At 46.9% G+C, this 23,572-nt stretch overlaps 1 protein-coding gene and 1 long non-coding RNA gene across 2 annotated transcripts in view; one reads left to right on the top strand and one right to left on the bottom strand.

The window, feature by feature from the left end:
- The window catches only part of Ctnnbl1 (catenin, beta like 1), a 159,889-nt gene that overhangs the window by 33,398 nt on the left and 102,919 nt on the right, over positions 1-23,572 (bottom strand). The window contains 1 exon segment of the mRNA NM_001024870.1: positions 21,245-21,426. Coding sequence (NP_001020041.1) covers positions 21,245-21,426 — 182 coding nt within the window.
- LOC147995781 (uncharacterized) lies at positions 2,836-10,870 on the top strand. Its single transcript, XR_015684757.1, has 3 exons — positions 2,836-2,953; positions 3,503-3,614; positions 7,520-10,870. It is a non-coding gene; the product is annotated as an uncharacterized LOC147995781 (long non-coding RNA).

The raw sequence follows: 23,572 nt of genomic DNA, 5'->3' as shown, positions 1-23,572 counted from the left end.
TATCTGAGCAATACCAACGCGAGGTCAACGATAAACGCGCTGGTGTAACATATGCTGGTGCCTGCAACTTACACTCTGCATAAAAAATCACCGAGATGACGAGAGGCGAGGAAAAGTACCACCGAGTGCTAAAGAGGACAGAGCTGGGTGTCAGCCGCGTCTGGGTGCCAGGTACGGCAGCATTTGCTACACCTCTCTTTCACCTTTTCTACGGTTGAATTTTTTTTTTTAAGAAAACACTGAGGAGGAGGCAAGAAAAGTGAGAGGAGCATGAGCTGGGTACAAAGGGAGCCTTCCAAAGGCGGCTTTCCAAAAAGGAGTTTTCATATGTGTTATCTGAAACTGCGAATGTCATTCCCACTAAAGCCTGTTCTACCCAAAGCCTAACTAAAATTAACTAAATACTCTCACTTCTGGGTTGTGACGAGACTCCATAAACACCGAACACTCACTGGGTGCAGAGAGGTGCAGGCATTGCCTGGGTTGACTTCCCTTCCCCTGGGATTCCCTTCAACAGCCCATGGATTAGGGAAGTATTTAAGCGCTAGCTTGCTAAAGCTGGGACCCAGAATGCTGGGAAATGCTTCTGTGTGATACTGCCTGGCTCATAGAGCCCAGGGACAAAGGGCTGAATAGTGTGGCTTCTTATAGGCACAAGGCCAAGGCAGGAGCACGATGGTCCAGACTTCAGGGAGAGAGGAGCTGCATGCAAAACCTACCATGTGTATACCATGATTTGCTGGAGGTGGGGGTGGGGGTTTCTTCACCTACAGTTTTCTCTGGCTCCTGCAATCTGATCTATCAGGGATGCCAACCCCATCACTTCAGCAGCAATGACAATGGCTCTGGAGAGCATCATTTGACTTCTGAACTCCAGTGCAGGCTTGGCCAAATTGCCACGAGAGGCCATATACGAAGGACAGCAAGCAGAACAGCTTAAACTGCCACTGCCCACGCACAATGGACCGCCTCAGATTTCTTAGCCCATCTTAAATATAGAGATGCTTCGACAAAACAAACAAAACCTTACAGGACTACATGGCTAACTTTACACCAGTGATTTAGGATGAACTGGCATTTGGGTCCTTTAGGAAGGGACACATCCCCTCTGTCCTTCCCGGTCTCTTTCCTGCTCTTTGGAATACAGGAGTTATGACCAGGGCACTAGCAGCCATCTGGGACCATAAAGCAATCTTGAAAAGCACAGCCAGGGCTTTATAGGTGCTTGGGGCACACTGCGAGCCAACACGCACTTCTGGTCTTGAGATAAGAATGGCAGGACAGTCACAAGCTGTCAGAATGGCCCGCTGGCCTCTGGGCTTGTCTTACCTGAGAAAGACAACGCACACCTCTGCATCCTTTTTGCTCGTGTTTGGTACCCTAGTTCTCAGCAGTAACCTTGCATCTTCTGACTGACCCCTTATCCTTAAGTTCTTTCTTAGGACTCCCAAAGCAAAAAGAGAGCCTAACCGCCTTGAGTGTCCCAAGATTTGTCCTAAGCAGAGTGATGTGCACACAGCCACACCTATTTTCAGAAGCAGCCCCATATCCTAACAGGGGAGGCCTCAGGAGCACATCAACTGCTGTGGAAAGTCCCGACTCTTCTCAGGACACTTCCCATGATTATACACAGACCTCAGATACTGGGAGGAAGAACCAGGAAGCTTTTGCCTGGAACTCAACACCTTCATTTTTATAAGGGATTCCTCTAAGCATCGGCCAAACGCTGACAGAGACCAGCTCCTCTCTGGTCACATGGAGGCTTGGGTGAGGCCTCTGATAAAGACAGCCCTGCAGCAGCCACAGCTCAGCTCAGTTCCCGGTCTTTTGCTCTCAGAGTACTTCATCTAAATGAAAGCTCACTGTGGCCTCTGCGCTCTTTCAGAGCTTGGGAAGTGAATTATCTAGTTACTGTCGTTCCTTTGCAATGAAGCACATAAAAACATCTTTAGATCCTAAAATGAGACAAATGGCTAGGATATTTGTACTGTGACATTTTTCTTTCGTAAAGTGTCCTTGATGGCCGCCAGCTCAGTGATTGTCAAAGAGCTCTACTGGGCTGAGGCACAGTACACCTGCTTGGCACACCATGCCTGGCCTGGCCTGGCCTGGCACCCGGAGGCTAGGCACAGATGTCAGCTCTTCCCTACTTGTACATCCCAACTGCAGGGGTGCCCGGTGCAGCTGACCACAACAGCCTTAAGACATGAGAGCTGTTTTCACACTCCTAAACTCCACATGCCTTGTCCTACTTTGGAAAGAAGTGTGGGCATGTGTGTGTGCGCACGAGAGTGCATGCTGAGGATGCAGAAGTGGGAGTCAAGGCATTTTAGAGTGAGCGAAAGTCATCCCTACCACTTTCACCTTATTTGGAGGCTCTGCCTCAGTCCTCAATAGCCCCATCTGACCCTTCCCACAGTCATGCACAGATGCCTAAGGCCTCTCCAACTCTTGAGCTTCAGGGATTTGCAGATAGCCACAGAAACCAGAAAACTCCACAGACCCAAGGCGGCTTGTGCTCACTGAAGCCTGACATGGCGTGGTGTGAAGTCAGAGGGTTTCCCAGCAAGAGGATGGAAGCATGTCAGTGCTGCTGGAACACAGCTCCTTCACTCCGTGTCTGAGATGAACAAACTAACCCATTCCCTGATCATTCACACAGGAAAATGTCTGGAGAAACTCCAGGTCAAGTCTGCTGTGAAGATGCCTGAGGTCACACTCCAACAGGTGTTGGCTCCCTTCTCAGGAAGAGAGGACTCAGTGTCTCCTAAAGCACAGGGTGTGAGGAGGGTGACAGGCACGTGAGCTAGGGGCTAGATGTCAAAGCTTTCCTCCGAGTACCAGCCAAGCACCTCACAGGTGCTTACAAGAACCAGAGGGAGGCTGGGCATGTGAGGCCAAGGCCGGTCTGGTTGGTCTACATAGGGAGTCCCAGGCCAGCCAGAGCTACACAGTGAGTCCCTGCCTCAAAAACAGAGGAGGAGATGGAAGAGAAAGAAGAAAAAGAAGGAAGAAGGAAGAGGAGGAGAAAGAGAAAGAGGAGGGGGAGAAGGGAGAGGAAGAAAAGGAAGAGGAAGAAGAAAAGGACAAATGACCGGGGGTGGGCGGGGCGCAAGGCTGTTCCCCCCTTCCTCAGTGGTCTGAGGAGGGAGACATCTGTTAGTACTCTTGCGGATACCATGCCAGTCAGATGGTGCTTGGGCAGAACCCAGGGCCTCACACAAAGCAGGCCCCGTGTTCTGTGTGCTCCCCACCTCTTACTATCTGTAGCTGCCTTTGTGGCTCCCTTTACTCAGGATTCTCTCTATACAAATGAAAACAAAGAAGGCCCAGACAGACGCTGTGCCTTATCCAAACCTGCCTTTCCAGGGACCTATGTTTCCTAGTGTACAACTTCCAGGTGATTACTGAGTGAGCTGAGTTGTAGAAACTAAGCAGAGAGCCCATTTTGAAGAAAATCATACAATGAATCATCAGTGTTCTTTTGTTTTATATAAAACAGATGGTTCTGGCAAAAATGGACTTCGAAGTAATTTCTGTGAAACAAATGCTCCTTGGACTGCTTTGGAATCCAAGATGCATTCCCCAGGAGAGACGGCCCCAGCAGCAGCAGCGTGAGTATCTCGTGGAAGGAGGCGGTGATCAGCCTGGCAGATGAGGACAAGGATGTAGATCTGGAACAACCTACCCTGTCACTGGTGCTGTCCTACAGTTCCTGTAAGCTGACCAAGGGCTCTCCCGTTCAGTGCGTCATCCACAGGGACACAGGAATTCTGTCCACTGTTGAGGTTTGGTCTGCTGTGATGCATTCATTGTAAAGTTAAATTTTATACCCAAAGGTTAGGCCTATGACTGACTGCTTATGTTTACCAGCTTTTGTTGTGTAAACCTTATTTCTTTATTTAAAACTATTGGTCAAATAAAATTGGTTACAACCAATTATTGGAGGGATTAGAGGTAGGTAGGTTTGGAGTGACCTGAAAGGGGAGGAGGAAAATCGAGGGAGAGAGAGGAAGCCACCATGAGGGGAGATGGTCGATGAGCACATGGCCAGAAGGGACAAGTACTGGGGTACACCGCTGGGGAGATAGCGAGGCCGACAGTTAGGAGAGTAGATTAGGGGTGACCACCCAGTGATGGCCAAGGCCAAATAAAATAGCCATCGTCTGCATCTCATTTATTTGTAAGGTAGGGATAAGCTTAAAGTGGTTGTATTACAGTCCATGTCTAGGAAGCCACTCTAGTGGCTATGAGTGGAATGATGGGATATGGCACAGGGAACAGAAACCAGACTTTATTCTCCAGGATACTAATAGGCACGATTAGAATCAGAAGTGTGTTTCCCTCCAGGACTCAGTTTCCCTGCCTACTTAGCAATCCTCCCATGCCCTTTTTCCTGTAGGGGTAGTTCTCAAGGGGAGGAGTCCACAATGGGAGATACTTTGCAATTTTGCCATGTGTATCTGTGATGGCTGGAAGTGTCACTGGGCTCTGGTAGGTGGAGGACAGACATGCTGCCAATACACACAGGACAGCCCCTCACACCAAAGCATGCTCTGCTTTAAAGCGTCAACAGCAACATGGCTAAGAGACATGAGCTAGGCTATTTCTGACATCTAACTGCTCAACTATTAGTGGATCTCAATATTAACAAACACATTCCAGCTAGAAAAATGGCTAAGTTCAGGGCTCTTGCTTTTAATGGTTCCTGATTTGATAAACATTCCATGAGATAAAATTTCACCCTGTCTAGGGATGCCTTAAAAAATTCCAGGAAAAAAATGGGTAGGGAGCAGGATGAAACCAGATTCGTCAAATACTAATCATCAGAATGAGGTGAGGGGCAAGCCTAGGAGCTCAACAGATAGGCTTTGTATATCTCAAAAACTTCCACAATAAAGACAATTTTCCCCTTCCGATGGAGTTTACATAAAGAGATACAGAGATGAAAGGGTTCCTACGCACCCAACCCCTTCACCCAGCCCATGCCGGGCAGTCTTGCTGATTGGAAACCAGCGGGCCAATCCCTAGGATACTGACGGATCTCAGTGGGGTAGGTGGAGAGGGAGACTGCCTCACAGAGAAGTCAGTGGGAAAGCAGGGCAGGCTGCAAGGAAGTAATAGGAAGGGATCCCAAGGCACAAGAAAGCAATCGCTCCCAGAGAAGTGAGTCAGGGAAGGCATCATTGCAAGACTGCAAGGGAGACGAGGGCATCCTTGGGAGGAACTGCGCAGCGCAGACGAAACAGGGCTCCAGGAAGGGCAGGTGCTGCTGCAGAAGCGAATGGGCTGCTCTCCCAGGCCAGGGCTTAGGGCTTTGTTCTTTGTTTTGTCAAGACAGGGTCTCTCTGTGTGGCCCTGGCTGTCCTGGAATTCACGGAGATCCCCCTGCCTCTGCCTCCCGAGTACTGGAATTAAAGGCGTGTACCAGGGTCTAGGTTTGTTCTAAGTCTGTAGTGGCTTTAAAGGCTCAGACAGAAACACAGCCAGTTCCTGATTTAGGGCACAAGCGGCAGTTCACTTGTCTTCTCTAGGACCCAGAAGGAGCCAAGGACAGTCTGGAAAGAGTACGGCAGTGACAGAAAAGGGCTGCCATCACTTGGGAAGGAAACTGAGGACACAGCTAAGAGCCAAGACTGCACTCAGGAGGTGCCTGTACTACTGTGTTACTCATAACTGAGTGAAGGGAGAATGAAAGGCCTGCTCTAAGAAGTCCTACATGAAATCCTGGAAAGAAAATGAATTTAGTAGCACTGCAGGTACTAACCAGGATAATGACTTGTGGCTCCTTCCTTTCCCAAAGAGCCACACACCGTGACCAGAAGTATCTGGCCCTACCCCCTGGTGCAGAGGACAGGCAGCAGTACGGCTTGTTCCATTGGCAGTCATTCCTAGAACTGCACACTGGAAGCCTAGCCTTTCTAGAGCCCTACGGTGATCTCTGTGCCTTTGTACATGCTATCCCTTCTGTTTAACAGCCCTTCTCCAGATCTTGGCCACGTGGGAAGTTCCTACTCCCTTTCACTCTTGCAAGTTTTCTTGAGAATGGTTTGAGGTTCTTGATAGGTTATTTCTCTGCCAGTGAAACGAGCCAATTCAAGCCAGATCAGATCGTATTAAAGGCAGGTTTATTGGGAAGCGCTCTCCAGCAGGAGAGTTCACTGCCCAAAGGAGGAGGCCAGGGAAGCTGCCATGGGGAGAAAAGGGGAGGGGGAGAGAGAGAAGGAAAGGACATGTAGAGGAAGAGGAGGAAGAAGAGGAGGAGGATGAGGAAGAGAAGGAAGAGAAGGGAGGGAGGGGAGAGAGAGAGAGAGAGAGAGAGAGAGAGAGAGAGAGAGAGAGAGAGAGAAAACACGTGCATGAGCAAGCAAGCTTGAGCTCAAGATGTCTGGATTAATCGGGAAGAGCCTCTGGGAAAAGGGCAGCACAGCCCAGACCTTGGGCTGGAAAGTTCAGGGTTGGGGGCAGGGTATGCCAGGTAGGGACTGAGGAATGCTGGGAGAATCTGGAGGCCAGGTCTGCTTTGGTATGTAAAATATACACTTCAGTCCCTTGTCCCAGAGTCTGAAACCAAACAGTTCTCTCTCCAGGTAGACCAGATATCTAGTTCACCCTTCAGTGCTTACAGCTGGCATGAGCTGGGACTTCAACTTGGTTCTAATAAAAGGCAATGCTTTTCCTACTATATTTTAGCTAAGATCCCTACCAAAGCACACCTAACATAATATGAAATATACAGAAAGAACCCAATCAGAACATGGCTCATTATCCTAAAAATTAAAATGAAGTTACAAAAAGACTTGACATCCCACACTGTCCAATATGAAACACTTGTGGTGCTTTGCTGCTCTGCCCTGCCAGCATCATCCAGTTTCCTCTGCCATTCCCAGAAACAGCAGGTTATAGCACTGTTGCCTTGGAGATTAAAAGTCATTTAACTTTCTGGTCTAGGGCTATCTCCTTGAGAGGCTAGAACACAATGTTAAGAACTGTGACTTTAAGTTCTTGTTGCTAGGGGGTAAGGATTTAGCTCAGTGGTAGAGCGCTTGCCTAGAAAGCGCAAGGCCCTGGGTTTGGTTCTCAGCTCCGGAAAAAAAAAAGTTCTTGCTGCTAATTTAAACTGTGTGCACAATTGAAGAAGTGCTTAACTTTCTGGGGGGCTGTCTTCTCAATAATAAAGCAAACTCATGACACCCCATGCAAGGCTGGGAGTAGATACAGCATCTCACATATACTGGAACACAGCGATACTAGATAAACCTGAGTCACCATGCACTGTCAGCCCGGGCTGACACCGCAGGCCAGTCAGCCTGCTAATCAGCTACAAACTGTCATTCCCAAAGCTCCCCAGCCAGCAGGCACACTTACTGCAACATGATTTATTACTAATCAATACATTTAAGGAAGTGTTAAGCATGCTTTTAGTGATTATCAAAATCATACGCTTAATTTATTTTATGGTACCTTGCAGCAAATAAGGAACAAATTAACAATCATTTTCTTTCTACTTTGGGATCAGGGATAAAGAAAAAGTGCTACAAAGAAGAGGTGTAAAGAATGTAGAAGACGTGGAGGAACCTTGGCTAGCAACGGCCACCAGCCATCACTGTCCCGCACATTACCTTACAGACTCTTACGTTGTGAAGCTATCTCCATCTTCAAGATATGGAAACCGAGGTTCTCAGTGAGCAAACGACTTGAGCAAGTCATAAGCTAAACAGAAGAGTCAGGGCAGAAACACAGCGCAGTCTCCTGAAACCAGTGGCCAAGATCTCTCTCCTGGGCCACTCTGGAATTTAAAGAACGACTCAACTGCAGACCTGCACAGAGCCATAACTGAGAGCAAAATGTTGCCCCAGGTGTGTCTGATACTGGAGAATAACCTCTGCTTGGGGATCCATTGTTTGGCTACAGAGAAAGACCGTTCAACATCTTTCCAGCCTCCTTCGTATGCTAATTACAGCTCATCAGCATCTGGACACCCACAAGCAAAATCAATCTGGCACCAGAAGCCAGCCAAAGACATTTTCCTACTATAAAAAAACAAACAAACAAGGCTGCAACATGATTAAACACACTGAGCATTTCCCCAGTAACCTGCAGGCGGCTGCACATAAAATTACATCTGATTTTACAAGTGTCCAGGAGGAAGGACACTCACAAACACCTCACACATAAAGAAACTAGATTCTTTACAAGCACGGAAATGTGTACACGTTTATTTTCTGTGCTTCCCTTCTATGTCTGGTACCTGTCCATCAGGTTCCAATATGTCCAACACATTCAAGGATTTACATATTCAAAGACGCCAGCAGAAAGACACCTTCCCAAGTCTCATGCACTAAGTGAATGAACTTGGACGCTGGCTTTAGGTCTTCAGGTCATTCCCTGAGCACCTTGCAGGTTCAATTTCTCCCACATACATGAAAGAAACACCATGCCATCCAAGCTCTCCTCCAAACTAAACCACCTCCAAAGTTGCTACTCACCTGAACGCCTTTCCTGCCTTCTAAAGACAGTGCAGCCTCACAGTTATCACCAGAAGGCCCACTCCTGCCAATAGACCCCACCCCAATGTGTGTTCAGGGACAGACCCTGTTTCAAAGAAACAGGGAGAGTTATAGAGGACAATACACTTGGACCTCAATGCCCTCTTCTGGCCTCCTCTGTTCACGTGCACATGCACAAGGACCCACCCACAGACATGAACATATTGCTCACACAGACACAGATATAAGTAATGAGAACCTTTTAAGAAATACCAATGCTCCAAGGCTCAGGACATCTGGAGATGAGAGCCAGGTCCAAGCACTTTGTCAAAGCTCTTCAAGGGACACCAACCAACCAGGACTGAAAGCTGTAAGTTGATGCTAGTTTTAAAGACGGGTCAATAGAGGGACAAAGCAAGGTTCCAGAGCATTCCTAGGAGCAAGTCTGGAGGGAGCAGCACTGAGCACTGGCTCTGGAAAGCCCCAGGGAGGGAAGATAAGGTGGCAGATACATCTTGGGTCTGAAGCCAAGAGGCAGAAAAAGTGAGACAGGCCAAAAGGGTTACCACTGAGAGATGGAGCCTATGCAGGCCTACAGAGAAAAGGGCAAAGTAGGAGATGAGTTTAAATCAAGCTCTCTATAGGTGAGGAGCTTTAGTGTATGATTAAAAACAAGGCCTCCACAGTCTGAGCTCACATGTGCATCAGTTCTGTTGTATAAGAATCCCCAGCCCTGACCAAGAAGCTATTTGTGACGGACACCTGCTGAGAAAGGAAAGCTCACTTTCTCCGATGGAGTCTCACTGGGTGTAAAACCACACTCTAGGCAGGACCCATATCCAGGAGCAGTTGGCCAACACAAAACAGACTCCATGATGGGTGTGTGTGTGTGTGTGTGTGTGTGTGTGTGTGTGTGTGTGTGTGTGTGATGTTTGTCTTATTGATTTTCTTTGCTTTTTTTGTCTGTTTCAATTTTTTGTTTGTTTTTTAGAAAAAAACACTCAGAGAATTAGAGACAAAACATGAAGTTGGGTAGATAGGGAGATGGGGAATTAGGAGAAGCTGGGGGAAGGGAAGGAATACACTCAAAATGTATCATCTGAAAACAAAACAAACACACAAAATACAAATCAAGGCAAAACAAAAACCTGCAAGACGATTTTGAAAGCACAGGAAAATGCTAGGTTCAGTTTCTAACGGGCTGTGCAGCTCCATGCACGACCTTCTAAACCCACGGTTCTTTACTTGTGTTCGCACCAGTCAAGTGTGGGCAACAAGAAGACATGGTAGGGATTAGGCCAAGTGGGATGAGGGTTAAGGATAAGTAAAACAGCCCTCAAAGGGTGATGTTAAGAACCGCATCCCAGCAGAGATTACGGGCTGAATTTTAATAAACCATGGCTCACAGCTAAGGACTGCCTAGTTTCTGTTGTTTCTTTGTTTTGGGGCTATTTACAATACTACAGGAGTAACCTAAAAACAGTCTGGCTGTTCTTCAGCTGATGCTGGTGTTTGATTTCTATAAAGGATATAATTACATAGTAAACCATTCCTATAAAATTTAACCAAGATCATAAACAAACACTATCATATTCCTATTGAAACACTACAAATGCTCCAAAAGAAAATTCTATTTCCAGAATGAGAATTCTCCTAATGCTACAAGGGCTACTGGGCAAACTGAAAAATGCAAAGGGAACACAGGAAAGAGAATTGTTCTCTACCCTCCTCTGTGGATTCAACACTGAATTTGGGATAAATTAACTTAAAAGTTCAAGATAATGGAAACTGCTACTATAAATACTTTCGACCTGTGAAAATTTGGGAGGTCCTTTTCGGTATGAAATAATAAAATTATTAACACAACAGCAATAAGAGCTAACTCCACTGAACACTGGAAGGTCTTGTGGCCTGTCCCTGATGACCTGAGGCCCCGCTCAGCTCTGGCTTCTCTATAATGTTCTAATTTCCCCTCTACATGCTACTCACCGACCGCTGGGCTCACAAGAGACTCAGAGCATACCCCAGGGGTCGAAGAGGTGCTGTGGGTAGACAGTAAGGGACATACAAGGCTCTATAAGATGCTGATGGTGGCCAGGTGCTCACTCACTGTCTGTCTAGTCTGTAAGTCTGTCCTTTCTGTCTTTTCTATGTATGGTTTTTCCGTGACATTACTACTCAACATCTACCGATGTGTGACTCAGGCGGCCACACTGTCCTCATCAGGTGAGATGTGAAGCCTTCCCTGTGTGTTTACAGGACCTCAAACATCTTTCCACCTTGGCATAGAAATGCAAGCTTTTTCCTGTTTTCGCCATGAGCTGTTAGCACATTCGGCTCCCATTTTTACCTTGTAAAATAAATGCGGGTTTCTGTTTTGCTAGCTGGACTGTGGGTTTGTTCACACAGGAGCCTGGCACAAAGAGGAATTAATGTTTACCTAATGAAGGAGCATGCAGAGGAACCTACCTTGGGGTATCTTTCTATAGCAATCAGCCCCCAGGGCCCCAGCCCTAGTGATGGTAGTCCTGACCTTTCCTCCTTAGGCCCAAGCTTACAGGCCATGATGTTACCAGTGACTGTCCTGTCTGACAATTCCTGTTATGGTCCAGCCTTTCCACAGACTGGTTCTTAGATGGGTTCTATGCCAACAGAAGCAGGAGTTTGTATGCACAGAACCTGGATGAGTTAGGTATCAATGACTCTCTGAAGGAATCCGACATTAGCAACTGTACCCCACTGCTGGGGACTGAATACAGGGCATTCCAATCATTACTTTGTCCAACCTCAAGGGAGGACGTTAGCAATTTTGCTTGACTCAAATGGAATTTCAACTTCAAGCAAAAGAACGAACTTGCCCAAGGCCACTCAGCAGCCTGTGAGTAGAGCTGGGGTCTGAACTGAGGTTAGCCTGCCTGTAAAAGCAATCTTTCTCCTCTGCCTTGGGCTGCTTGTCCCTGCCCCACAGTCACCCTGCTGCTGGAAGCTGGTTTGAACCTGACCTCTGCTCAAAATCTACATCTGACTCTTATAAGGTGCTTGGGAACTGACAAACTCTAAGAGAAGAGAGGAAAGTCTATTGCTAAAGGGCAGGTAAAGGCCTGTGTCCATTAAAGGACAGCCTGTTTGCCCCGCTCCCTCAAGGGGAAGCTCCCAGGTGGTGAGTGCACCCAGGGCAAACAAGAGTGCTGCCTGTGTAAGTCCTGAAGGACCTCAGCCAGGCAGCAAGTCAGACCACAATGCTCAAAACCCAAGCACAGTGCCTAGTGTTAGCATCCGACATTCTGCCATCCATGGCAAGGTGGGGATGGGAGGGTAGGAGGGGGGTGGAGTATTGAGACAAGCAGCCAGGGGGAGAGAAAGGAAAGTGATCCAGAAAGTGTTTGGTTACGAGGTTTTCAAACATGACACAGAGCAGCAGCAAGGCGTCTTATCCGTGTTCTGAATTAAGGGTTCATCAGCAGACGCCCAATGCCATCACACTCTGCTTCTCACTGGTCCACACCAACATCTAACTTATTTAAGCTTGGGCAGAGAGGAGTAGAGGGCTCCTGGGGCTTCCTGGTAAGTCCTCTCTGGGAAGGTTTTGTCTGATATTCCACTCAGGATTGATACACATAGAGCCCAGCTCCAAGACCGTCAGGTTCAAGAGACCAACTGCAGTCTTTGTCAGGCACATTCTTTAACTACTGAGATAGGAGAAGCAGAGGAACAGGAACGGGAAGCCACCCTCACAGCAGCACCACTAATAAAACTGGGGGCGTGTTCAATATTCTGTGTCTGAATGAGCAACAAGTCAAAATCAAACCCAAATGAGGAACGAGTCCGAGGTGTTCGGGCACGACTTGTGTCCTGTGTGTGACGTCACAGGAGCTGTGGTTCTGAACACACCTATGAGCACTCTGCATCTCCACACCAGAGAACTCGGCCTCGGACGCCGCGGTAGGTTGGAGACCTCTGTGCTATGAGCCAGCGTTTTTACTGCACACACTAAGCTTTCTGCTTGTATGGAAACATAATGGTTTAATTATGGAAAACAAAGACTTAATATTTTCCTACTGTTATTCCTCAGCATCCACATATTGATTTAGTGTATCTTCTGATTGTTTTGTGTAGGAATGTTTGATATTAAAAATGCTGTTTGAATTGCTGACATGAGTTTCACAAAAAGTCATTAAGTGAATTTTGGTTTGGGATTAGGAGCGAATTCCCAAGATTTTCTAAAATTGTCTGAGACATTCTTCTGTCACTGGGTATTGTGTATTTTTATGAAGTGGTATTTTCAACACTGGTGACTATCAAACCTAGAAAAACATCTCTGAAATGCTCTGTATCAAATATTCAGACAAACTACACATCCATCTTCATTAGTATACAGATCTGTCTTATCTTTAATAAATGATAAAACTGATATTCCGAAATTGGTTTAAAGCAACTTTATTTATGGTTGCTTATCTGTGAATGCTGACATTTATCAATCTTTTTCTATGTCTGTGTGCACATGCGTGCACGCGCATGGGTATGCAGTGCAAGTGTAGTGTGTGTGTGTATGTGTGTGTGTATGTGTGTATATGTATGTGTGTGTATGTGTGTGTGTGTGTGTGTGTGTGTGTACATGTGTGTACACGGGCATGTAGCACCTGTCAAGGGTACTGGGTGCTTTGAAGCCTGACTTTCAGGCAGCTCTTAGCTACCTGGTGATATAGATGGTCGGAACCAAACCCTGGTCCCCTCCAAGAGCAGCAAGTGTTCTTAACCGAGTGCCATCTCTCCAGCCCCAAATGGTGACTTTCTATATCTATATTTTATGTGCTATAATACAATTACATAAAAATTTCTTGAGTGGAAACATTTAAGCACCCCTGCTCTAACGCAACCACTTATGAAAGAGTGATACCTGGGGTCAGTGTTATGTAATGACCCACCATAAAACAGCATTTATTAATATTAATAATATTATTAATCATCAATTCCATTAACATCAATAAATGGAATCAACAGCTGAATATTAATGTGGAAGTTAGCTCAGTCCTTCCATAACTCAGAAAGGTGAGTAGTGTGCTTGTTCTTAGAGACTAAATAACAAATCTGTACGGACTACTACTGAGCAATTTCTTGGAGCAGAAACCCTAGTTAGACTGCATGGTGAAGACACAGATTCAGTCACACTCTGAAGTCCTGGCCGGCCTTGGTGGCTGTCAACACACACCATGTGGATGCTAATAAACTTATTTATTGGCTCACCCAGCATGCACTGAACACCTATCACGCACCAAGCGTATGGCAGGCACGAGAAATGCCCAATGATACCTTCACCAAGTTACCGCCTTGTACTCCTCACAATCTGAGATTTGAAAGGATAACATCAGACTTTTTGCAGTTGTGACAAAGAATTCAAGGAGACAAGTAGGCATTCTGGTTCATGCTACCAGATTTTGGCCCACCTGGTGGGCTCCATCACTTCTGACTATGCTGAGGAAGGCTGCTCACCTCAGAGCATCAGGGAAGAAGCCAGGAGGAGAGACAGGAACCAAGTTTAGCCCCACAGAAATAGCTCCAGTGACTTCTCCAGTTGGGTGGGTCCCCACATCCTCACATTTCCAAAACAGCATCATCAGCTGGGGACTAGGCTTTCAACATGGAAGCCTGTGGGGAACTGTTCACATTAAAAATGAAACAGAGCTAAACAAGAATCACTTCCACCAGGACGACTTGTAATGCAGTGAGGTTTTCTGATTAAGAAATCATGTAACTAACCCAGCAAAACAAAGAGGTAAAGCAGCCCCAGCTCAGGAGAGGAAACGACGAGATTTGTGATCGGAAGGGCAGGAGTCTGAGTCCTCCTTCAGTGACTCACCTGCCTGGTGGTGATGTCATCAAGGCTCAACGCTCTACACCTTTAGAAGAGGAAATGACCCTGACCAGGAGGGGAGGTTGGAAGGCTCAAATCAGTCAGATGAATAGAAGCCTTCCTGTGGATGCTGTACACTGGGATGGCTTGGGCTTGCCTTTGGTGCTTGCCCTGTCCCTTCCTCTTCTCTAAGGCCCTTCATCTGTTATCTTTAATAATGAAGTCCTCTTGTCAGGAAGGCTTTTGAAATGGCTAATGGAATTCTGTGACTAATGCCTACCCAACCACCTTTATCCACTTGCCTATTTCCTCCTTTCCTAGAACTGTGCGTTTGCTAAAGGCTGAGAGTTCTGACTCTTTTACTGCCTTTGAGATGGAGAGGACTCGAGAACTGGGTTCAAGGAGCTAGATATCACTGATGTGATAGGGGCAGCCAAGGCAACAGAGAGAGCTGGTGGGGACTTTTAGGAGGTAGAATTCAGTTTAGAAGCAAACTGCACATGGGGAATTATAGAGGTAAGCATGGGATGGCTTCTGCACTGGCTGGAAGGTAGAGCAAGGGGCTCCTTGTGGGTAGAGCTGTTGGTGATTAGCTGTGCCGACCAGGGTTTAGAAACTGAAGGGGTTCAAGATATGGGAGCCAGAGACAAATGGAGGTCAAAGCCTTGCGGGGAGCACCCAGGCCAGTGTTGCAAGTGACTAACACCTGACCAAAGTGAGCAGGGAAGCTGCAGGGAAGGCAGAAGCAGGGAACATGGAGACGGAGCCTGAAATGAGTAGACAGACTCTGCAAGATGGTATGTCACTATCTTTCCTGTGCACACAAGACTTGCCACAGCCTAAGGTCTCTGCCGTATTTTCACCACAGCGTTAATTCCATCCAAAGTTTGCACAAAAGGACGGGGTGCCATCCTGCTTCACTAGGAGTCTGCAACAATGCTTCCTTTTCCTCTGGGCTGTCCAAAGTCCCCTCCTGTCTGACTGCAGAGAAGCCATGCCCTTTCTGTTCTGACCCTGGCAGGATCTGAGGAGTGTCATGGGAGCCTGGCCTGTTCTTTTATTGTGTTAGAAGTCCAGGAGGCCTGGGGCATCAACATGTTTCCTGACATGTGGAGTTGACTAGAATCACTTAAAGCCCTACACTGACAACAGAAAAGTCTTCTTCAAAGCGCTGACCTGCTATCAACCACTGTCACTGCGGATAAGGTGGAAATGCATGCACATGCCCAGCAAGCACGCCACACACCTACACTGCTTGGGAGCTCACCCCCTCAAAGCTCTTAACAGCCTCCAGGGGAACCATGTTAAAACAGCGCAATTAACTAGAACGGCTACAAACTCAATAACTCACCTACCTAATGAGGCAATACAAGGAAAATTGGGCCTATTTTAATAAGAATTTAAAAGAGAGCCGGGAAGTAAAGGTCAGATGCCATTTCTGGATCCCGGTTCTTTTATCCTCCCTGCCTATGCTAAAGTAGTTAAAACCAAGGAGACAATACACACTGTGCAATTCTTTATAAATCCAAAGAGGCAGCCAGTCATATTACTGCACCCAAGGGCAAGTGGGTCTTTCTGACCCATCCCCCACACTAAGTGCCTCCCCAGATCTATTTCTGAAGGTTTTATTATGCAAACCTGAATGGATTTCAATTACAATAATTCCTTTCCTTCTCCACCCAGACTCACAAAAGAGGAACTCAATTACCAGCAATTTGAGGTTATAAGGGCAGTTTTGTTTCCCCTCCTCTTTGGTGTCTAAAGGAGTCTAGAAGCTCTCCTTTCTCAACCCCTCCTACTGGCTGAGGGGCCATAGCTGGTTTATGATCCCACTATATTCAGCACGACCTCTTCATCAAGAAGGAGCTCTCCTAGGGGCCGGGGAGATGGCTCATTTGGTAAAGTGCTTGCCATGCACAAGGATCCCCAACAGTCAAGTCAGAAGCCAGGCATGTGGTGCTTGCCTATGATCCAGTGATGACGAGGCAGAGCCAGGAGGATGCCTAGAGCCAGCCACCCTTGCTCAATATGTGAACTCTTGGATCAGTGAAAGTCCCTGTCTTAAAAATTTGGGTGGAGAGAGATAGAGACATTGACTCTGGCCTCTACATGCACCTACACACACAAACACATACACACACAACCCTCAATGCACCTGCATACACACAAACACATACACATATAGCCCTCCATGCACCTGCATACACATGAACATGCATCCACACAGTCATTCACGCACCTGCACACACACAAACATGCACACATACAGCCCTCCATGCACCTGCACACACACAAACATGCACACATATAGCCCTCCATGCATCTGCATACACATGAACATGCATCCACACAGTCATTCATGCACCTGCACACACATGAACATGCATCCACACAGTCATTCATGCACCCGCACACACACAAACATGCACACATACAGCCCTCCATGCACCTGCACCCACATGAACATGCATCCACACAGTCATTCATGCACCTGCACACACACAAACATGCACACATACAGCCCTCCATGCACCTGCACACACACAAACACACACACACATAGCCCTCCCACTGTTAAGCTCACCCCATGACTTCTAGAAAGGGCTGGGTTGTGTGGCCAAGGCACAGATACACAAAACTGACGACAATATTGTTATGATCAGAATTAACACTTTTTCTTTCTTTCTTTTTTTTTTTTTTTAAGATTTATTTATTATGGGCTGGAGAGATGCCTCAGTGGCTAAGAGCACTGATTGCTTGCTCTTCCAGAGGTCCTGAGTTCAATACTCAGCAACCATATGGTATCTCACAACCATGTGTAATGCCCTCGACTGATGTGTCTGAAGACAGTAGCTACAGTGTACTCCTATACATACAATAAATAAATCTTTAAAAAAGAGATTTATTTATTTTATATGAGTACACTGTCACTGTCTTCAGACACACCAGAAGAAGGCATCAGGTCTTATTACAGATAGTTGTGAGCTACCATGTGGTTGCTGGGGTTTGAACTCAGGACCTCTCGAAGAGCAGTCAGTGCTTTTTAACCACTGAGTCATCTCTCCAGCCCCCAGAATTAGCACTTTTCAAAGCTGACTATTTAATTGTTATGTCTCTAACAGGTATAAAAAGCCTTCTCTCAGTCTCCGTGAGGGAGTTAGGTCCAGGACCTGGCACAGATACCAAAATATGCAGCTGCTGAAGTCGCTTAAATAAAAATAGCACAATATTTGCATATAATCCAGAAACAACTTTCCATATTCTTTAAATCATCAAGCCAAGGGGTTGGGGATTTAGCGTGGTAGAGCGCTTGCCTAGCGAGCGCAAGGCCCTGGGTTCGGTCCCCAGCTCCGGAAAAAAAAGAAAAAAGAAGAAGAAGAAGAAAAAAAATCATCAAGCCAAAGTACACAACACTGAGAAGAGGCAGACAGATCACTATGAGTTCAAGGTCAGCCTGATCTCAAAACAGATCCAAGCCAGCTAAGGGTGCTTGTCTCAAGTCAACCAACCAATCAATCAACCAATCACCTTTAGATTACCACGATACCCACTGCAATGTAAAAGCCGTATGAGAACACTATATTGCTTGAGAAATAATGGCACACACCCAAAAGAGTCTGCACACGCTCACTACTGACAGCTGGTGTGTCTCACATTCTCAGTCCACAGCTGGGGAACCACCCCAGGGATGTAGAGCGGCAGTCTCGCCACGCCTGTCCTTCCATTAGGCCCTTACACACAGTCAGAGTGGGTGATTCTAGCCTCACTATTTTTAAGATGGGGCAGCTGAGGCTCAGAGAGAGAATTTAGAAATGTACCCAAGATCACACGTGGTTAGCAGTAAACCAATTGTGCCACCAGGCTAAACTGCCACTGCAGTTGCTTGGGGCTGGTCCTGAGGTGACAGGGCTGAGACTGTCCCAGAACGGACTTAAGGCAACCAGGATGTGAGACAAAACCAAAACTTGCTAGGAAAGAAAAGGGGGGGAGTTCTAGGCGGTTTCCAGACTGGGAAGTAAGTCCCTCTCCACGATGATTAATTAGGAATCTGAGCACGAGAAGCTTGTCCTGAGCAGGCCTTACCTATGATGAAGCTCTGTGCATACGGGACCCTTGAAGGTACAACTGTTATCATCTCTAAGCCAGTGTGACAGAATCCAATGTGCCTAGCAAAGGTCTTCCTTCTACTTTCGAAGAACCTGGATGAAAGACCCTTATTAAAGGCATACATCACTGACAGCCATCTGTGTGAGCTTTATGCCTTTAGCTAGTTGGGGAGAGGCTCAAGCTTGTGCCTGACCTCTGTGAGGTCTTCAGGGAAAGTGCTAATTTTAGCAGCCACCAAACATTTATTGTGCACTTATTATATACACTAAACATCAGGCTAGGCAGTGGGACCCAGAGATGACAAGCACACTGATTCTTCAATGTCAAGGGTTAGAGGACCAAGTCCTAGAACAAGATGCATCAATTAGGAGGGCCTGTCTAAGTGCAGGGGTGACTAACTGCTAGCCAGGCCAACTGATGAGCGCTAGGTATTGGCAGCAGAAGGGGCTTGATGGAAGCCTGAGAGGAACCTAGTCACAAACATCCTAATGGTGAGAGGCCGCTGTGCTCTGCTGTGGCACACAGACCTGGCGCAGTTGCGTCAGAAGGGCATGGGCAGCAGTTGGAGCACAGGGCTTTTGCACGGGATAAAGCAGGGTAAAGAAACGGGGTATGATGTGCCCTATCTAGTCCTCCTGCCATTCAAAGCTCATGGGACAGTTTGCACAGCCTATCCTCGCCAGCCAGTGCAGCCCAGCCTTCTAGGAGCTGTCTTCCCAAGTCATTGCCCCCACTAATATAAAGTTATCAAATCCTAATGTGGGCACTCTAACGGCAATCTTCTGTCACCAGCGTGCCACCAGGCACATTTTTCAGTAGGAAAACAGCTGTTGGCTGGATCTGTCACTTCCTTCTCAGATCCCTGCATAGGAACAAGAGCTGGCTCAGGGCTGTTTTCCTTCACCTTCCCTTCACGCATGCTCAAAGCAGTGTCAAGTTTCTCAGGAGAAGCCAGCAGGTTGGCCCCAGCGGTGTGAAGAGTCGCTGGCTTATGAAGCAGCTTTGACAACTAGGGCCCAGAGCTCAGAAGCTGAAGGCACAGCCATCACAGCTTTTAGTTCACTAATCTCACTTCCTCAGATTTTAGACCAAGGGTCTGGGTCGGGTTGGCCGGGGGCAGGAGGAGATGGCTCTGTTGATGAAGTGCTTGCCTTGCAAGCATGAGGACCAGAGTTTATCCTCAGAACCCAAGTGAAAAAGGTTGGTACTTGGTATTGAGGTGACAGAGACAGGGGGACCCGAGGCCAGCTGGCTACACTGGCTTAGCAAATTAGTGAGCCCCAGGCCAAAGAGGGTCTCTGTCTCAAAAGAACAAAGTAGGGGCTGGAGAGAAGGCTTAGTGGTTACGAGCACTGACTGCTCTTCCAGAGGTCCTAACCACATGGTAGCTCATAACCATCTGTAATGGAATCCAATGTCCTCTTCTGGTGTGTCTAAAAATAGCTACGGTGTGCTCAGGTACATAAAATAAATAAATATATTTTTAAAAACAGAACGAAGTAGGCAGCTGCAGAGGAGCAGCATCTGAAGCTGCTCTCTGATCTCCCCATGTAGGCACACACATATATCCACACACATGTATGCACACAAACATACAAAAGCTAACACACTGGCCCTGTGTGAGCTGATTTTCTATAAGAATTAGCAAAGATATCACCATCTTCTGCACCAGCTCTGAGGCTTAAATGAGACTTCGAAGAACACGGCTCTAGCAGAACCTGGCAGGCAGTGAGCAGTGGCCGCCACAAGCCTGTCTAGATATCTAGGCCCTCACTTCTCCTCCCATGGCCTCTTTCAACTGAGTCCGACCACAGAAAGAAAAAGGCAGGCAGCGGGGTTAACTGGTTCACAGCTAGCTTGGTCAATATCCGACCGGAATCAGATGAGGTCTCTAACTTGTTCTCTCAGTCTGAGTGCTGCCTCTGGAGAGTTCATATGATCACTTAAATGATCTTCGAGTTTGGGGAGATAGAGCCAGGTCTATTTGAGACACGGACAGGAGAGTGAGGGGCACAAGTGGATATGGCAGGTGTCTAGGCCAACTCTACCAATCAGAGGAAAAAGTCACCCAAATGTGGGACACAGAGCCCCTTGACAAGGCCCAGTGAGTTTCCCCAGCAGCTCAGGTTTCCTCCGCTTCCACACATACTGCTTCCTGTCTCTCTGCACGCTCCTGCACTTTAAAATAGCCATCCAACCATGTAAATTCTCGGGTGCAAGTGTCTGCTAGCCTCCAGCGGAGCTGTCAATGCCCATAAATCGCTGGCCTTCCAGAGAGCATTGCAGCTATTTACTGGGGGAGGGATGCTGCAGGCCACCAGACAATACCAGGAAGACACTGGCCTGGCGGTAACTACTCCGGTTACGGCCTCACAATTCACAGCGGCATTTTGCTAGGAGTATGCGCCATCCGGGAGGAGAAACATAAAAAGGGGAACCTGGGCTGTAAATAGTTTATTCCGGCAATTCCTGATGTTGGCTGAATCATACTTTAATACAGAAATACACGAAAGCACCACTCCAGAGGTGACATGTGGGGCCACCTCATTACTCTTTTCAAAAGGGTCTTCTATCAGAGAGACACCAACTGCAAATTACAGTGAGGAGCACAAAGCCTTCTCACGCACTCACACAGACCAGAGGGAGTAGAACCTCCAGGATTCAAGCAAACACAGAACAGGACCCACAAAGGCCACTGGTCACCCTCTGGGCTGCTTTGCCATTCTTGGAACAGGAGACAGAGCTCCCTCAGCATGACCCACCTGCCTCTCCCAGTGGGCCCCACAGCGAACCCTACCTTCGTGTTCCTTCTCTGTGGTTCCCACCTTCTTGATCTTCCGGGGAGACTTCATGAAGAGTGGAAAGATGGTCCGTAAGCCCAGAATGTCAACAAACTTGTGGCAGTTGTCTGCGCCTTCCGGCCCAATCATGGCGTGGTCCAGTACCTTCAGGGCACTGCTCCGGGAGATCTTCTTCTCCCTACAAACCAAAGGCATTCTGTAAGAAGCAGTATATATCATTTTTTTTTTTCTTAGTGTGTATTCATTCTACTAGGAAGGAAAAAAATCCCCAATAAAAACAAAAAAATTGAGACAATGTTTACATTATGAAATTCCTAAGCAGATTACCATATACATTAGTAGGAGAATCTGGAATAGGAAGAATAAAGTCTTATCCATCCAAGAATAAAATCTTACAGTTGCAAACGGTAATGTTCAAATTCCCTCATGTGTTATGACAGTTCTGTGGGAAGCACATCACAAGACTAGAGAAGCAGACCAAACTGAGGGCTGATGGTTTAGCAGCCCCTTCCTTAACAGCTTTACTAGATACAAACCACATCACTTGATCTGTCCTCTGAGAATGTACAGCAGTGGTAGCAGTGTGCTCACACAGAGGTAACCATCCCATGGCCAACCATAGTGCGTTTCCACTGCCCTGTGAGAAAACCACGCACCCTTTGTTCCTCCCCTCCATCCCCTGGCTCCTGAGCTCTAAGCAGCCAGCACTCTGTGCTGTGTCTAGCCTTGTCTACTCAGGCATTTCAAGCACATGCTACTACACATGGTCTCTGTGACTTTGCATCTTGTTTTCAGGGCTCACCTGTGTGCTAGCTTGTCAGTGGTTCATTTTCCTTTTTCAAATGGTGACTAGTTCATTGTATAGTTATCTATATGTTGATTTTTATACAAGTGGATATATATTTTCTACTATAAATAACGCTGCTGTGAATATCCACGTATAAAATTTCAAGGGGACATGAGACTTCCTTTTTCTTGACTACATCTGTTAGGAGACGGTTGCTGGTTACCAGGGTAATTCTGCTTACCCACTAGACTGCTCTCCACAGTGGACACACCATTTCACACCAGTGACAAGAGATCCACTTATGTTATCCTAGTGGGGGTAACAAGACTGTCTCAGCGTGTGCATGCTGGGGAAAGCACACATGCCATGGTAGGTGTGGGAGTCTGTAGGTTCCAGAGATCAAACGCATGTTGTAAGACTTGGTGGAAAGCACCTGCTCCCCCTGAGGCCCCTCACTGAGGTTCTGATTACATATCTGATGACTAATAGAGCTGAGTATTCAGTGGGCTTGGGCGTTTGTAGACAGTCTTGGGGGAAACGCCCACTTAGAAACTTTGCTCATATTTCTTTGTTTAGTTTTTGTTTGTTTGTTTTTGAGACAGGGTCTCCCTGTGTTGCTCTGGTTGTTTTAGAGCTCACTATGTAGGCCAGGCTGGCCTGGAGCTCAGAGAGATCCACCTGCCCCCCCCCCCCCCAGCCTGCTTTGCTCATTTTGGAACAGGGTAACAAGTGCCCTTTATCACTGCGTTCTAAGCATTTGTTTTCTTATATTCTGAAATCCCTCAACAGATAAATGATAAAGTCATTTCCTCAATCTGCCAATCTCTCCTTGCTTTCTTGATGTTCTGGTTGTGAACTTTACCCTTTGACAGCTGAGCTCTCTCTCCAGCCCTCTCCTTACTTTCTTAACAGTATCATTTGAAGAATAAAACCTTCAAATTTTGATAGAGTTCAATGCATCTAATTTTGTCTTTTGCTGTCATACCATTACTGCATTCAATGTCATAAATGCTGACCCTGTATTTTCTTCTCAAGACTTCTTACAGTTAGGCCTCTAATCTTTTTTGAGTTAAGTTTGAATGTGAGGTAAGGCCCAGCTTCATTCTTTTACAGAAGAACGGAGGACTGTCCCAGAATTATTCACATGCGGGAATTTAAAACCAATGCTCCTTTGTTTTTTGAGACAGGGCCTCATTACAGCCCAGGTTGGCCTCAAACTCCTAGTCTTGCTGCCCCCACTGTTCAAGAGCTGAGGTTATAGGCATGTGCCACCACAGCGAGTTGACTTAAAATGCATGCTTCTTGCAGGGAGCAATGTGACACATTCCTTTAATCCCAGTCCTCAGGATGCAGCTATCTGTGAACTAGGGCCAGTTTGGACTACATAGGGACTTAAAGGTCAGCCAGGGCTACACTGTGAGAGCCGGTCACAGTGAAATACAATTAATTTTCTAGACTGGTCATATAACTTCTTTATTAGTTCTAATAGCTGCAAACAAATACCTCTTCCTTTCCTTTCCTAGCTTGGATGCTTTTT

The sequence above is a fragment of the Rattus norvegicus genome, chromosome 3 (genome assembly GCF_021556685.1).
Source record: "Rattus norvegicus strain SHRSP/BbbUtx chromosome 3, alternate assembly SHRSP_T2T, whole genome shotgun sequence".
Taxonomy (NCBI): domain Eukaryota; kingdom Metazoa; phylum Chordata; class Mammalia; order Rodentia; family Muridae; genus Rattus; species Rattus norvegicus.
This window is presented reverse-complemented; position numbering and strand designations above follow the sequence as displayed.